General features: G+C 44.3%; 2 protein-coding genes across 5 annotated transcripts in view; one reads left to right on the forward strand and one right to left on the reverse strand.

The window, feature by feature from the left end:
* LOC118419160 (acid-sensing ion channel 5-like) overlaps positions 1 to 3479 on the forward strand; it is a 24954-nt gene extending 21475 nt beyond the window's left edge. The window contains exons 6-12 of one of the 3 annotated variants that reach the window (XM_035825478.1): positions 401 to 526; positions 1031 to 1180; positions 1573 to 1729; positions 1975 to 2031; positions 2248 to 2407; positions 2652 to 2743; positions 2983 to 3479. In XM_035825478.1, coding sequence (XP_035681371.1) covers positions 401 to 526; positions 1031 to 1180; positions 1573 to 1729; positions 1975 to 2031; positions 2248 to 2407; positions 2652 to 2743; positions 2983 to 3257 — 1017 coding nt within the window. In that variant the 3' untranslated portion in view covers positions 3258 to 3479. The remainder of the gene's footprint in view (positions 1 to 400; positions 527 to 1030; positions 1181 to 1572; positions 1730 to 1974; positions 2032 to 2247; positions 2408 to 2651; positions 2744 to 2982) is intronic. The other 2 variants (XM_035825477.1, XM_035825476.1) reach the window with 2 other exon arrangements.
* Positions 3325 to 15720, reverse strand: LOC118419159 (chloride channel protein B-like). Of its 2 annotated transcripts, none has more exons than XM_035825471.1 (16): positions 15231 to 15490; positions 14060 to 14189; positions 13333 to 13413; positions 12771 to 12946; positions 12388 to 12480; positions 11682 to 11925; positions 11075 to 11269; positions 10508 to 10602; positions 9951 to 10090; positions 9408 to 9579; positions 8277 to 8457; positions 7681 to 7850; positions 6699 to 6878; positions 6263 to 6365; positions 5911 to 6006; positions 3325 to 4316 (listed from the first exon to the last, which is right to left on the reverse strand). In XM_035825471.1, the coding sequence occupies exons 1-16, from the start codon at positions 15464 to 15466 to the stop codon at positions 4023 to 4025; spliced, it is 2586 nt and encodes an 861-aa protein (XP_035681364.1). In that variant the 5' UTR covers positions 15467 to 15490; the 3' UTR covers positions 3325 to 4022. The 2 variants fall into 2 exon arrangements, with proteins under 2 accessions (XP_035681364.1, XP_035681363.1); XM_035825470.1 differs by lacking the exon at positions 3325 to 4316 and adding an exon at positions 4326 to 5099 and having other exon boundaries at positions 15231 to 15720.
* Between the last annotated feature and the right edge of the window lie 1204 nt (positions 15721 to 16924).

Below are 16924 nucleotides of genomic sequence, written 5' to 3' on the forward strand. Positions count from 1 at the left end.
AACTGAATCGCTCAGTCCTCTTCCTCGGCCTCGGTTTGTTAGAAGTTGATATCGCCGCCCGTCCCGGTTAATGCTACGTTCACATTTCCGAACCTGGGCCCGGCCGGGATGTTTACGGAAACGAAAATAGAAGTGTTCATCATGGAACATACACAAATTATGCTCATGGCTATTTTTTAACGTTCTGTGTGTTTCGTTGTCTTGTGTATCGTACTTTTCATTCCCGAAAGCTGCCCGGTCGGGTCTAAGCGTAAGAGAAGGTTGGTGATCCCTGGTGTAGATGGCATGTAAGTTACATTTATAGATCTGTAAAATATAACCACTTACGTATCAATTCCGGTATGCACATGTGTCATGACTCATGTGAGTATGGTAACAAATTTGTAACTCTTTTCTTCAGAACTTCACCCACGTATTCACGGAGTACGGAAACTGTTGGACCTTCAACAGTGACAAGAACTCCCCGCTGAAGCAAACCTCGCCCGGGGCAGGGAACGGGCTCAAAGTGACCATGGACATACAGACGGTATGTAATGTTGTCACATTGGCGGTCAGATGGCAAATATGAAACCGTTCGATCCAGTAGCCTCCATAGCAGGCTCTTGAGGCCGTTCGTTCTTCTGTTTTGCTCATAATACACTTTCGCTGGCCTTTTTCTTTTCTCAACTTGGTCGCTTGTACTACAGACCGACAGTACAAGCGACACAATACAAAACGAAAATGCCAACAAAGGTGTATTATGAGCCCAAAAAAGACGAAAAGGGTCCAGAGAGCCTGCTATGGAGGCTATCCACCCAGGCGTTATCTCGTTCACGGACGGGCACACAGCAACAGACACACAAACTCTGCATTGATTATGGTCATATACATGTATCATGCTGAGGTAATTAAAACGTTGCTAGCGCTCCGATTCCCTACGCACACTTCTGTGCAGCATGTGAACATAATCTCCATATGTAACAAAGTCCTCACCCCATCTGCACCGTTTGTAATTGGAGGTTTTTTAATAACCTACCTTTACAACCGACAGGGAGAGTACACGGAGGACCCACTGTCAGGGAACCTGGAGTATGGCCTCATATTCCAAGTGCACGACCAGCACGAACCGCCCCGGCCGGAATTGGTCGGTACTGCAGTCGCACCTGGCACTCACACCTACGCCAGCACTTTCCAAACGCACGTAAGGCCTTGCAAACTTTTATCTTTCCTGTGCGCGCTCACAGTGATCCACTGCATGTGCTTATACATGTACGTATGGCATCATATCTGAGGTGTCGCCAAAAGTACTCCAAGCAGAAGTTCTACTCCGGCTGTTTTTACGGTGTTTTAGACGGTTTTATTAGGCTCCATAGCAGGCTTTCGGGGCCTTTTTTTAGTCTTTTATTTATTTTTGCTCATAATACACTTTTGCTTTACTGGGTTGCATGTACAGCTATAAACAGCAACATGATTTAAAATAGTTGTCATCATTTCTTTCTCTCTCTCTCTCTCTCTCTCTCTCTCTCTCTCTCTCTGGAGTCGTCACGGCTAGGTATCGGACATATTCTTTCTCATATCAATTTTGTTCTTCAGGTGAAAAACCAGCCGACGCCGTGGGGCCAGTGTGACCAGAACAAAGGCCGGAACCATCTCAAGTACTACGATAAGTACACCCTGCCTGGCTGTCTGCTGGAATGCCGCGCGGAACTTGTAGCCAGCGTCTGCAAATGTACACCCATGTATTATCCTGGTACGTAATAATCAGTACGATTATGTTTTGCGTCAGGTTACAAAATTTCCTCTGATTTGTTAAGATTTATGAGTCACAAAAGATCAATTTCCAGTTCCGCCCGTACAACTCCCGTGTCTATAAACTCTCGCGACAGGCACGAAAACGAGACACATGGTGACGTCTTTTAGAATGTGCATTTTATCATTGTATCGTTCGTATTGGAGAGGCTATACTGAATATTCCCCACGTTTTTCATTCCTCAGGTGATATGGACTACTGTACGCCACTAAACTTAACAGCATGCGGCATTCCAACCCTTGGTAGGTCGTACAAATCTTTATGCACATTTGCGTGAGCTTTACCGTTTGGTATAAAGTGTTTTATAGTATGACAGTGTTCATAATCATCAGTTACATCCCTAGGTTGTTTGAATAGGCAAGTACACCTTTATATGTAAGCAGTTTGCATTGTGTTAAATGGATGATAAATGACCTCAAAGTAAAACTCTTCTCCCCACTCCCTTTAATTTGTTGTAGCGACGTTTCTGAAAGAAAATAACGAGTTTGACGCGTGTGGCTGCACGGTGCCGTGTGAATACACCTCCTACTCCTCACAAGTCTCGTACGCAGGCTACCCTTCCGACAGAGCGGCCCGCTTCTACGAAACGACTTTCAATTATAGCAGTGGGTACATGAGGTAAAGTCTGTAAGATATTGATCATGTGTTTGTTTGTGTGTGTGTGTGTGTGTGTGTGTGTGTGTGTGTGTGTGTGTGTGTGTTGTGCGCGCAAGTGCTTCAGGATTCAGGGTAGGCGTGCTGTGTGTGCGTATGTGCGCACGCGCGTGTGCGTGTATGTGTGTGAGCACGTGCAATCTAATCCTTGTATGGCTTTCCGCCACCAGCGCTCTGTTCTTACTTTCCCTTTTTCATCTTTTGATAGCAAGAACGTCGTGCTACTAGACGTGTACTACCACGAACTGAGGAGTACAACATACGAGCAGTTCAAGGCAGTCGACGAGTCTGGACTGATCAGTGAGTACCATGTCTTTGCCAGATGTAATTTTCTCTTTCCCTCTCCCATTCTCTCTCTCTCTCTCTTTCTCTCTCTCTCTCTCTCTCTCTCATGCACGAAGTCATACATAACGGTACAGTTTGAATGCACGCATAGACAGCGTCCAAGGAAAACGTGTTTATAAGTCTATGTTGCATAGCATTGGAAGATATGATTTACTACTGTCATTTGACGTTGACCTTTGCACTTTAACACACAGGTGACGTAGGTGGACAAGTCGGGTTCTTCATCGGCGTGAGCGTCATCACCTTGTTCGAGTTCCTGGAATATCTGATCATGAAATTTTCGGCGTTTTTCCTCTTTTCAAGAAAATCTTCCATAACAAAGCCCAATAAGGATGGCTTGAAAGTGAACAACGCGGTGGTGTTTGAAAATACCGCGGCCGAATATGCCGAAAAGAAAGAAAGCACCGAGCTGTCGACGATACAAACAAAGCCCAATGGTGAAAAAGCAGCTACACTGGAGATGACATGACGAGAACGTCGGTTACTGTCGTGCTCCTAGACAAGACAAGACACGGCATCAAGAAATCCAGTCTGAGTTCCGTTCAGTCAGTGTAATTTGGAACAACTAGACCTTCTGTAATAAAAGTACGATGAAAAGGATTTGACTCCAAAAGGATGCCAGATATGTCGTCATAACAAACATTCCAAATTAGATTATGACTTGTATGAATAAATCAGACATGATAACGTACCCATTGTCAGGTCAGTGCCTGTGATTAGTTGAATCTACGTTCCTGCATTTCTCAACCAGTACCGTTCTATGTGTACTAAACACCGTACGTTGTTAACAGTAGTTATAGTACTATAGATATAGACCACTAGTTGTCTATGGCCCTGCGTTACCATGGTATCACTAAGACTATGACCTCATATGTCCAGCCACCGATGTAAATATCGTTTGACTTCTTTGTTTACTAAAAGTTTTCAATTTCGTTCGCGCTAAATCGCATCATTTCATTGGCTGTTTGCAGAACCTGTAAGTTTCTATCGCCTCCCATACTTCAAAAATACTATATAGAAAGTCGTCTATCAAGTGATATGGGCAAAACAAAACAAACATGGTCTACCCGACTCTTTCTGTACTTCTATACTTACATTTATCAAACACCCAAATCATGAAAAGAGTATTTATGTTAATGTGTACGTGATCCTTAAATAAATGTCTTATTCATAAGGCTAGACTTCTAGGAATATTGGCCAAAATAAAGGTTATTTTTGTCTGACTCGATATGCTTTAGTACATCATGTGATCTTGTGGGTCAATTGGAATTGTAGTTCCCGTATCATCTTCCAAGGCTGCGTTGACGTAGCCAGGCTCGTCCGACTTTTCCTGATGTCGGTGACGATGCACCACTCTCTCCTCCAATGAGAACCCCATCAAGTCCTTCCGGGTCAGCACGCCGATCACGTGATTCCCAGAATCCACCACGGGAAGATGGCGCATGCCCATGGAGCGGAAAATGATGTAGGTACGATGCAGCGAAAACTTTTTGTGCACCGACGACGCCGATTGGTTGACGTACGGTTGCTACGAGACAAAACAAAGTTGTCAACAAATTTTTCAGTGTCGGTTTTCAACCGAACTGAGTGAAATTCACTACACGTCAAGGCATACTAAAATGTGACACTTTTAGTGGGTAGTACAGTCAGAAAAGTGGTTTTAAAGATGAACTTACGAAAGTCTTCATCGCTAACTCGTGTAGACAGAAGTGTATTGGAAGCTTCTTAAGAAACAGAGCTGGAAGGTGGTTGCTCGGCACCGACGTACCGATTATTGATGTGAAAAATAACAATGTTTATAACCAACGAGACAGTCAGCACCAAGGACAGCACCATAAACGCTGTTATACAGCATACATACTAGTATAGAATTCCGTCCTACTGGTTTCTAAAAGAAATCGTTTCTCTCCTTTAAACTGATTGTCGTGTTGATTCTGATCCTCCATCTATGTATGTATTTTTTCTGTCTTTTCCCATGTCCGTTGTTTTCCTTGATCATGCAAGACTAAACCCAAAAGACCATTTTGTTTTCCGCCTTGATCACAATATCATCACTCTGCTCAGTCAGTTCTTTAAGGGAGGCACGTCCGTTCATCATCATGGTTTGCTTTAGCTCGGACTGAAGTTTGGACGTGAGTCGTTCTTCTAGACTAAACCCCATCAGGGTTTTCCTCGTGATCACGCCAACCACGTGATTCCCAGAATCCACCACGGGGAGGTGGCGCATGCCCATTGTGCGGAAGATGATGTAGGCGCGGTGTAGCGAGAAGTTGTCTCTCACGCAGAGCGCTGATTGGTTGACGTAGGGTTGCTGCGGACGAATACAATAGTTGCGGAATGATATTCGTCTGTACGTTTTCCTGTCGACGTTTTGGTCTCTTTGTCGCTTATTACAATGACATTGTTGTAAAGGCCTTTGAGCACTTGTCATTGTCTTTGATATTTGTTTGTTTCTAAGAAGACAAATCAAACACATTTGCATAGATCCGTTGCTTTAAGCTGTCATAATAAAGGAAGCTGCCAGTAATGCGGTAATGGTTATCATTGTCACAAAGGAAGTCATCCCGACCATCGTTATAAATCTCGGGTGCGAATTGCCTCCGTCCGTCACGTGGTTCGGTGAGACAAAGCCGTGTGATGGGAATGATGATGATGTGGTAGACTGAGCGTGCCTTGTCGGACATTGAGAGTTCCATTTTTTTAAGCGGCAGTCGGCGAAAATCAGTTAAACTGTGTGGATAGACCGTGTGTAAAGTGTGTGGAAGTTTGTGAAAACGTTGCAACTCTTAGAAATATCGTCACAGAAATATAGCAGAAAGTCAGAGGTGCGAAAGACTGGGCCTGATATAATACGCGCAGAGAGAAAGATGTCAATACCATCAATGGCTAAAACGCTATTCCTTGAGAAATACCATCATATTTAGGCCCCCTTATCAAGCATAGCCTATATGTTACGAATCGTTTAAAGTAGAAATTACTGAACTTTTTACAATTCCTGAATTTTCTATATTCAACATTTCAGTTCCTGAAAATATCAGAAGACGACGTTGTTGTTTCAAAAGTAGTTACTTGATGAGCAGAAAAATAAGCATGCAATGCTTGATTTGTGAAAGTGTGCTTACCAGGTTTACAAACTGTGTTTGGTACTTTGGGTCCTTGCGGTACTTTGTCAGCAGCTTGTCCAGTTCATCAGGGTCTTGTAGCTTGTGTACTGCCACCTGTGCAACATATGACAGCTTTAATGATGCCCAATACAACTATCGGGTTAAATGTCTCAAAGATCATTGGACTGGGAAGGCGTGGATGATCGTAATTTTTTATTTGTGGGGATGTACATTTTTATGTCCATCTGGGGACACTTTGCCGCATATTTATAGGTAGCCACCATTAAACAATTCACTAGTAAAGATAATCTAAATCATGGTCTGAAATGTTGGCCTCGTCTTCTATTTCGTCAAGGACATGCTATCTCACCACATTGTAATCCAGAAGGGTCTCCTGGTCAAATGAAGCCTCTGTGACGATCTCCTTGGTGTCAAAGACTTCTTCGTGAAGGAGTAGAACGCACAACTCCATTCTGTAAGTCAGATACAACTCCCATTAACGGCATAGGAAGAGGTTCTAACGAAAACCTACAATTTGTGGATGTATCCTCTTAAACTTAGACCATATTATTGTACGTATGATGCAACTGAATCGGTGTTGTGGTTGTGGCTTTGGCGCTAGGGCTAGGGCCAGAGCCAGGGCCAGGGCCAGGGCTAGGTTTTTTTTAAAGATATACTGGGTATGTCAGTGAGTTGCACGTCTAAAGCACAACCAGTGACAGTTATGTACCATGGGAGATACAATTGATATGAGTTATGTTTCTCTGAGAACTTGTGTCGTGGTACGCTCAACATTGAACACGTACCTGGTGATCATTCCGTAGAAGGTTGGTTCTTCCCCTGGTTGTTCGGCATGTACCACCGGGTAGCCGCCGTGAGGGGTGTCCAGAAGCAACTGGGCGATGTTAGACACGGGTTCCACGAGGTGCACCATGCGGGCAGGGCTGGACATGGCATCCTCGGCACAATGCAGCTCCAGGTTCAACCTTTAAAGACGACACACAGTCTAGAACTTTGTAGAAATCTATCCTACCAACAGGATGTTTTACAGTATACTTAGTGACGCTATATTGAGGACAGTTTGATCCTTAATATACAAAAAGCCCAACACATTGTGCAGGGGAGTCACAACGGGGTAGAATTAAATCAGGTAAGCCTGTCGTTGACAATTATAACGTAAAACCGCCCAAACTTCAATAGAAATTGCCATCTTCCTATACCCGAAGATATGACCTTTTTATGGTATTCAGCCCATCTTGACCAGCTCCCTAAGCTGTATCTAAAACGAGTTAAATGAACAAAATATTCATCAATTTTCGAAGAAAGGTACAATTTTCAGAATAGTTCAAACCGACCCCAAGCAGGCCCCGTCCCTGAGGCGTTGTCAAAATCATTCAACACTTTCATCTCCACGCAGATACCCACACAGATCTCCATACAGATCCTATCATACGATAGTGTCCAAAAGTTGCCAGAGAAGTGAAGCCGGACTAGGAGTGTGTTTACACTAGGAGTGTGCTGACTACACTCCTTGGCTAGTTTGGTACTATCTTATGCCATCGTAGGATCTGCTTGGAGATTATCACCGCTTGCGGTACGTGTCCGTTGTGCATGATGACGGGCTTTTAATTCCATGTTTTGCACAAAAAGATTATCTGTGTTAGAAGCCGCAAAAACGCAGGAGGTATTCGTCAACTTTCGTTTAAAGGTACAATTTTCAGAATATTTCAAACCGATCCAAAGCAGGCTCCGTCTCTGCGGCGTTGCCAAAAAACCTTCATCACTTACGGTTCGTGTCCGTCGTGCATGATGACGGGCTCTGCGTCCAGGAAGGGGATACACTTGAGCTCCAGCAGGGCGTGGTAGATGGGGTGCGTCACGAAGTCGCCCACCCACTTAGCCACCATGATGGCCACCATGATCAGCAGCAGGAACTGCACGTCGTTCGTGATCTCAATCTGTTGGAAGATGATATGCAACCTTTTTATTGCAGGTTTTGCAAAAAAGACTATCTGTGTTGTTTATGAAGCCATTATGAAGCGCGACTCCAGTCTCACCACAGAAGCTCTGGACTGCTTAATTTTGACAGACTGGAGCTGGACAGTCGAAAATTTGAATAAGTGCAGTTTTGTGTTGGAAACTACAGTTCAACTTTGCTTCAGTGCAGAAAAAAACTGTATTGTTTTACCCGTGGGTTTATGGGCACCGCCATGATGGTCGACCATATTTTCTAAAATCCATTTTATCATCGATAACTTTGAAGACACTGGTGTATGTAGCCTGAATTCTCATCACAGCACATGTTGGGGCTGAAAGATCACAACACATGTTGGGATTGAAAGTTCAGAGCACATCATGGGACTGAAGGTACAAACTTGACTCACCATGATGACGGTGAGAGACATGGTCAGCCTGGACACTCCCCCGAAGAACGAGGCTGCGCCGATCAGCGCAAAGGCCCCTGGGTCCATCCAGGCCCAGTACCTGTTGCCGTCTGCGTAGTGTACACCGAACAACGTCACCAGCAGCTGACCAATCACGCGTCCGTACAGCCCGCCGATGAACCTGTCAACGACATCCGTCATAGATGATGGAACCATAGACTTTACATTTGCTTTACATTTCAAATCTACAGCTCACGTAGAAATAACTTTCAATCCTGTCCAATATGAACGCATTTGAGCGGACTCTTTGTGTCTCTTTTAGATGATAAATTTACATCATCACAAAGTGAAATGATATAAATTGCTATACCTAAAACCCAAAGCAATGAATCTACACAACTACAACAAGACTCTCATCCAAGTCTCGCGTTGTTTTACGCTCTTGCGAGAGGAGCGACAACAAGACCCATCTTGCAATTGATCTCAGCCTGAAACCCAGCTGTTTGGGGCAGCTAAAAGAAACAGTTTAGTCTACGGAGCCGTACACGTAGTATCTACCAGACACCCGCCTGGCTGATAGCCATAGGGGTCTTTGGCCAACTTAGCTATAAAGGAATGAAAGCCTAGTAGGAGTTAATTGGCTATGAATTGACCGTGATAGCTGGATAGACTACAAGAGACTGACTGAAATCCCATGGCAACTTTTTGTCCCTGTTTGGCCAAATTCTTCTCTTTTTTCATCCATCTGACACGTTTGCTTGAATACTGTCGTATACGCATGTCTATATTCCAAATGTTCATTCAACGAAACCGAAAGAATCACTCTGTTTAGAGAAACCACAAAGACTTATCCCAACTTCCCCACATTGACAGACGAACAGAAAGCCACTTTTCTCTTGAAATCGCAGAACCCGCAAATTTTAGAAAAGGTGGGGCTTTTGGTCTCCCTCTGCTTCCAAAAAAGAAGTCAAATCCAACCTGTTTAGAAATAGCCAACACTAGTATTATATTAGAGTAGAATATTGTTCATAACTGTCCATTGTCACTTGTATATCTACTATGTTCATATCATGTACTTGCAATTAGCCTTCGGGCACGAACTTGCAAATAAACTTCTATGTTATAACGTACAACATGGGCACGACGAGCCCGCTTGAGATGGCTGACCCCGCACACCAGCAGGCCAGGGTGAAGTAGATCGCCAGGACGGTCAGCAGCGGGGCGTAGTCGAACTGGCGGTGAGTCTCGCGGGAGAACAGGTGGTGGATACCCTCCTCTCCGGTAACAAACATCAAGGTGGCGACTGGGATACAATGGGAGAGACAACGTGATTGCTACATTTAACGGAGACGTTGAATAAAAAACACGTTTGTTATACTACAAGAGTTCTGGTCTAAAAGATGTGTGAAAGACACTAGACAGCTATTTGACGTGCTGCCCACGTAGAAGTTAGAGCCTTGATGAATTTCCGATACTTTATTTCAGTAAACACTGTATTTCACCATTGATATACAGACTAAAGAGCAGGTTCTTCACTTATGACTTGGCAGTCTTTGTCAAAGCGGTCTATCAAAGACCCAAATAAGAGGTCTGTTGGACAGTAATGAAATTAATTGTAGTTTAGATTGTAGACGAATACACGCATAAAGTACAGTCTAGGCAGAGCCTAAGTACCTTGATTGTACGTTGTTCCGTTTAAAGTCGACTCAGTCCCGTTCTCGTCGCTCCTGACCCCCGGCTGCGGACAGGTGTGCGTCTCCACCGCCGAGAGTTGTTCCACGTCCAGCCGGGACGTCTCGCCCAGGCACGAGTAGCTGGGCAGGTTACAAAACAACTTCCTATCAATTTTTCAATACTGATATGATTTGATTCAAGATTCAAAATTGTGTTTTGAAGTAAGGGTCGCTATTGGACATAGGATTGAATGGCGGTGGGATGATTTCGCGTTTAGAAATCAAAGTACAGAGATGTGCAAGGTGAAGACACATAGTTGAAGACATATCAATCTCTACAACTGGATAAGATACGAAGATTACTTCTGGATGTTTTGAATGACATCCATTACACTTCTATATAATCAGTAGAATGAACTGACAGAGCATATCACTGAAAACGTCCGAAAGTAATCTCTATATCTTATCCAGGTGTGCAGATTTTTCTATCTTTGAATATTGCTCACACGGACGTCGTCTAGCCTTCATAAACGTATCAAGACAATTGCAAGGACTCACGTGTTGCCTGTTGCCACCGCGGCCGCCTCCTCACACCGCACTGGCGTGCAGTCAAAGGCAGCAGGCAGGAAAACCGCCGCAGTGGCCATCAGGATCTAAAATGGAGCAAATAAAAACTAACAAGAAAGTTGTAGGCCGGCGATAAATCAGAAAACGGCAAAGGACCGTCGGTGGCTGATCGGTACATTGTCATATACATGACCGCAGTTGAAAATAGATAAGGCCTGAGGAATCTGCATCAAATGGTAACTTCAAACTCCGCATGTCGGAGCCGGTAATCGTCTTGGTGCGTGAGATACTTTTAGCCTGCTTCACAGACTTCGAGCAGCGCGGGCTTATCTTTTGGCGCAAGCGCTAATTGGCGATTTTCAACATGGACTAATGTTCTCCAAAGGACATTGTATAGAAGGTTACAATGTCCTTTGGTTCTGTAATAAATTTTGTACTTGGCGTGGAAACTATTTGTCCCGACACCATAGACCGTTTTGAAAATCAGCTCCCGCCAAAAAAATAAGCCCTAGCTGCTAGAAGTCTGCGGAGGAGGCTAACAGCATCTCGCGTACGTACCATGATGAGAACCGGCTCGGACATGCGCAGAAGCCTCTTCCCGCAGTAGGACGAGGTCTTGGCCAGGAGCATGCGCCGGAAGCGCGCCACCTTCAGGTTCAGGAAGTTGAAGAGCGATCCCAGCATCCCCCCGAGAACCCCCAGCACGAACGCCGGCACGAAGGCGATGATGTTGACTGCGATCTCAGACTTCACCTTAGGGAGGATAGAAAAAAAGAAGGAATCACTTACTCTCCAAGTTGAGGTTAGGATCCGGCTGTTTTTTTTTACGTATTTTTAGGCGTTTTTATTGGGCTTTCTATTTTGTACCGTGTTCTTAATGTCTCGCCGCGAATCAGTGTCAAAAATTTGTAGACTTCTCCCAGGCCGATGATACAGATAACTGTAGATAACGCAGGATATAGCGTAGGGATTATCTCCTTACCCCATGTAACTTTACGTGTGCTTGGATAAAACGTGATTAGTCTTTGGAGAAAACAATACGTTACATTAAGTACGTAATCTGTTACGTAATACAGGCATCACTATGAGAAGAAAGCAGGGGTCAATGTTGAGATGGACTATGAAAGTTTGGTATGTTTTTAAACAATAGGGAAAAAGTGCGTACCTGGAAAATGATGTACTTCTCCGCCTTGAACAGCCCAAAGTCGCCTTTATAAATGAACCCCTCGAAAGCGGAGTTGAAGAGGTCGGTGGTGACGGTAGCCACCATGCAGCAGAAGAAGATCTGCCAGGACAGTTTCATGTTCCAGTAGGAGGACACCTCCTCCATGGCGAACAGTAACCCGCCCACGGGCGCGCCGAACGCCGAGGCCACTCCCGCACCCGCACCCGCAGAGATGAAGTTTCTCCTGCAGCAGGGTGAACAGGGAAGTGTACATCAGATGTTCACGTTTACAAGTTTTCTGTTATATGTTATGTATCATGTTTTGTCCAGTGGTGCCGTTTATATAAGCCATTCTGTTTGAGTGCGGTACCACTGGGTACTGTATGTCCTTTTTGTTGTAATAAAAAAAACAACAGGGAGGCCAGAGTTGGCCTACTCTTCAACTGCACATGTATACAAGTAATGTCATAGATTTTTAAGGATTTTCCTTTAGCACAATTTTCGGTGAGCAACCGGGTTGACAGTCTAAAAATCTCTCCGTCATTTGTGAGGATAACTTCGAACAGTGATGTCATGAGACTTATTAACGCTGGTCAATGATTACAGAAAAAAATTCCCGTTAGCCTGAAATGTGACTTGTAGCATAAGAGACAAAATAGGGAAAAAATGAGAGAAGAATTTAAAAGAATCTTTATGAGTCACTGACCTGTCCTCGGAGTTCCTGAATCTTGCGAAGCATGGCAGCCGGAGTCCTAGCGTACCGGATCGGAACTGCCCCAGTCCGGCACCTATCATACCCCTGGAAAACAGATCATGAATTCAGACCCTGCAAGATCTCTGATCTATTTCTCACTGCTACGTCGAAAATGACCGTTATGTACAGTCCATTGTCCTACTAGCAAAACAGTAGAATAGGGACCATATAATAGCTGCAAAGTTTAGACCGTATTGTTCTATCGGCAGCTTCATAGAACTGCATACCATAACATATATAACGTTACGTGGTCAGACTTCATCGTTTTCGTTTAAGAGTTCAATGTTTATATTTATTACATTAGATTTAGTTTTTCTCCAGTCTTGAAGCCTCACCCCATATGAATCATTGGTCCTTCCGGTCCAACTGGCAGCCCGCTGGCGACCGCGCATGCGCAGGAGATGAACTTGACCAGGAAAGTTTTAATGTTGAAGATCTGGTGCACGACGGTCCCGTTCAGATAGCCAATCAGCTCCGGGAGCCCGGACCCTGCCGCTGCCGGGGCAAGGAACTGGAAGGGAGGGTGCAATGGTTATCATTACGGTTATCAATGGTTATTTTAAAGTTGAAATCAGTCCATTAGGCTCCTTATCGTGATATATGTCTTTATACATACTTTTTGTTGTGTTTTTACGTGTTTTGGGTGTAACATTCTTCCGGCCAATGGTTGTTCGAGCATTTTTTTTTTTAAATTCTCTTTCCTACAATGTGTCAACAGCCTAGGCCAAATTGGAAAAAAAAACTTCGTTCTTGTCATTCTGTCGCCTTTATGGACTCCTGTATCTCAGCCTTTCATTATAGAAGTAAATACCGTTACTTCGTGGTGCTTTTGTATACAGGCATTGCATTTCTCCCCATTATCACATATTTGATTGAATGCCATCCATATCGTCTCACCACGACCATCCCGGATCCCACGATGACCAGCGCGACGCTAAGCCCCAGCACCCAGCCCCAGGTCACCAACAACTGGTCTTCCTGTCAGCAAGGGGAGAAAGACAAGGTTAGTCATTAAAAAGTGTTCATTTCTTTTTTTCGTTGGCATAACCGGCAAATCGCCTTTAGGCGAATCAGATTAGTTTTGCACAGTATCTACTAAAACTATGCAGACAGTAGGGTTTAATCCAGCCACACCGGGCCGGGTGGACCCTACTTTTCTCGATCAGGGTAGTGGGTTCTTTAACATATGCTCGAGGTGCGACTGTCCTCATACAAGAGACCTTCTGCTTTATATCCCACTCTACCTGAAGCTAGGTAATAATTTCATCTGAAAATATGTGTAAAGCGCCTTCTACATTGGCACATTAGGGTCTACTTGGGATCCGAACCTAGAACCTTTAACCTCAAGACCACTTTGCCATGTTATCCCAACAGCTCTTCACTTTCTGCATCACACCCACACAGCCCTCCATCTCGATACATTCAAACCTTACACAATGAAACATTAACACAACTGTTAGGATGGGCGCGAGTGCGTGGACACCGCATCGCGTCGAATTCACTTTATGTTGGTCCTTTTCTTATAGGACGAATCCCGTCGCCAAAAGTGAAAAATGTACACATATAAGCCTTGGTACAGGAGCATTCATACACATGCTTGAAAAGCCGAATATACAAGCTTTACCCCTAAGTAGTCTCTGGACCGGTCCCACTTGAGGTTGGCCAGGACGTCGATGACCTGGTGCAGCAGGAAGCCGGTAAAGCCGACCGTGAAGCCGATCAGTCCCATCATCACCCAGCGGTCCCAGTCCAGCCTGTGCGGGGTGGGGTTAGGGAAGGACAGATATCACTAACGTTACATCTGTATCTATATAGCCGGTATAACCGCCCTTCGGCGTAACACACCAACTTCGCACTGCAGCAGCTGGTTATATTACACTGAACGAATCGTCACATCTAACTTTTGCTTAAACATGTGCTTAATTACCAGTGGAATGAATGATATTTATGTCCATGTTTTCCCACGTGCACGTGGTCTTAATGCAAATACTACTAACAGTAATATATCATTACACGTAGTGTTGATAGTGAAACATGTAACAGACAAACTGACAGCCAACGCCATTAAATCTATCATAAAGATCACTAGTTATCACTAATTCTATCGCTTACAAAACAGTTAAACATATAAAGTCCTGCTATCACTAAATCTACCGCATGCATGTTATCACAAATAAACATATCATTTACACAGCAGTTAAACACATACAGGGGTGATAGCATTAACTCTATTGTTTGTAATGTCTCTCCCCTCTTCTTTAAACAAATGCGTACGAATTCAAAGTTTTGTTGTACACTATTGCCTGAAGATGTCATTATGCATATAGATAATTAGTCTTTTACTGAGTGATTAGATCATATCCAATGATATACATGGACCACTCCGTGAACCCACGACACCTGTGTGCCTAAAAAAATGCAGCAGTCTTAAACAAATGCTAATTCACTCAGTGGCTAAATGTAAGATTACGGCTTGGTACCAGAGCACTGAGTAGAACTATTTGACACAAACCCATCGGCCATGATTGTAGGTGCGGGTCAGTGTTTGACATCAAACAGAAGGTTTGTTATAGAGGTTTGCTTTTGGCGTGCACATCACCATCAGAAAACAAACAAAAACAAAACAAAAATCCTGCATGGTGGTCGACTAAACATTGGGCATGCTGTGTGGACACGACCAACTGGTAATAAACGAAGTTAAAACACGTGTCGTAACTAGCAAATATGTGAAATAACATCTCAGAAGGTAATTAAAGAAAAAAAACGTCAACAGTTGGTAGACATGGACATATTACCTGTTAGCTTGCCGCTTGAGCCAGTTCTTGTAGACGACAGAGTGGGAGGGCAGGTAGTCCAGACTTTCATACTTGGCGAGTTCTTCTCTCTCCTCCTTGGTGTAGTGATGGTTGACGTACCTGCTCTCGAACTCTCGTCCCCTGGCGAAAAACCCTCCCTCGTTCCCGGAGGCGAGGTTCGTGTCGTCCTCTTGTGGGGGCGGTCTCTGGCTGAGGCTGTACGTCTGTCTCCTCATGCTGGAATACTGACCAACACCAAAACTGACGGCTTACAAACTGATTTTTACTACGGGCAAGGGTTCATTTAAGGCGGTAGCAGGATAATGGGCGTGGTCTGTTGGCTCTTATGAGTAACGACTAAAGGATTGAGGACATGCTGTGTCAATAAAAGGAGCACAAAAGAAGCATGAGAGGTAAACACGGGAGGCTAACACTAGCTTTAGTACTCAACAACCGACATGGTCGACCACCACTGCGTAATTACTGTACAAAGATCGCACTCGACAGGTCATTAGTGGACACTGTGGGACTTCGTCCTAGAGGTCGGGCCACCAGTGGTTCTGAGATCGCGTCCGGGAGGTCGGAAGGCCAGTGGTACAGAGACTATGTTACGGATTAGAGACCGAGAGACCAACGACTGAAAGAAAGACTGCGCTCGAGGCTAAAAGTTGAGGGATCAGTATTACATTGGTACGGAGCCTGTGTTCTAGACTAGAGGCCGCAGACCAGTTTTACAGATACTGTCTTCTCTACTTGAGATCAGGACCCAAGTGGTAACGTCAAGAGATTGCTTCCTGGACTAGAGGCCGGGAGACCAATGGCACAGAGACTTGTTCTAATTCATGATCTAAATCTAGAAAACGCAAGATCAGTGGCACAGAGACTGTGTCCGGGAGACCAGTGGCACAGAGACTTGTTCTAGTCTAGAGGACGCAAGACCAGTGGTACAGTGGTACAGAGACTGTGTTCTGTACTAGAGACCAGGAAACCAGTGGTACAGAGACGTCGTTCTAGACTAAATGACAGTTGTACATTCTAGACTGGAAGAAGTTAGAAGAGTGGTACAGACTGCGCTCTAGGCTAGAGGAGGGGAGGCCAGTGGTTCATGGACGGCGTTCTACTTCTATAGAAAAGAAAAGAATAGAAAAGAAAAGAGATTGGGGAGGGGAGGGCAGTGCTACCTGTTAAGGCGGCAAAACGGGCCAACCATCAATCACGTTCACACAGATATCGGGAACAAAGCTTCATTGTCTACTCCACATCGCCATGTCTTGTGAGAAATAACCAATTACTTGCCGACTTTGCAAAAATATCACATGCTAGTGCACTTTTAACCAATACGGTGTGACAAATAGAACAAATCAACCATCAACATGCCTTAAACTGAAGCAGGATTTAACCGTGATTTCCAACACATGAAACTGATAGACTTACCTAAATTTTCCACTGTATGTCGGCACTGTTCTTTGAGAAGGAATAGGCGACCCTCGCTTCTATCACTTGAGCATGCCCAACTTTTTGTGTTAAAACCAACACTCAAAGCCTGCGTCAGAATTTTTTCTACCAACACAGGAATTTTTAGGTTATATCACCTTATATATTTAATACACAAACGGCAAGACATTAACCAAACAAACACGCGATTGGACCTTATCATTGAGGCTTTAGGAACATAAATCAAACCATTTATGATT

This window comes from Branchiostoma floridae, chromosome 7, assembly GCF_000003815.2.
Source record: "Branchiostoma floridae strain S238N-H82 chromosome 7, Bfl_VNyyK, whole genome shotgun sequence".
Lineage (NCBI taxonomy): Eukaryota > Metazoa > Chordata > Leptocardii > Amphioxiformes > Branchiostomatidae > Branchiostoma > Branchiostoma floridae.

Excerpts from the sequence above, each read along its gene's own strand:
- LOC118419159 (XM_035825470.1), bottom strand. The coding sequence starts at position 15,466 with ATGAGGAGACAGACGTACAGCCTCAGCCAGAGACCGCCCCCACAAGAG. Across the intron at positions 7,851-8,276 it reads TGTCTCTCACCGTCATCATG|ATTGAGATCACGAACGACGT; the intron begins GTGAGTCAAGTT and ends ATCTTCCAACAG. Across the intron at positions 6,007-6,262 it reads CCCTTCTGGATTACAATGTG|GTGGCAGTACACAAGCTACA; the intron begins GTGAGATAGCAT and ends TATGTTGCACAG.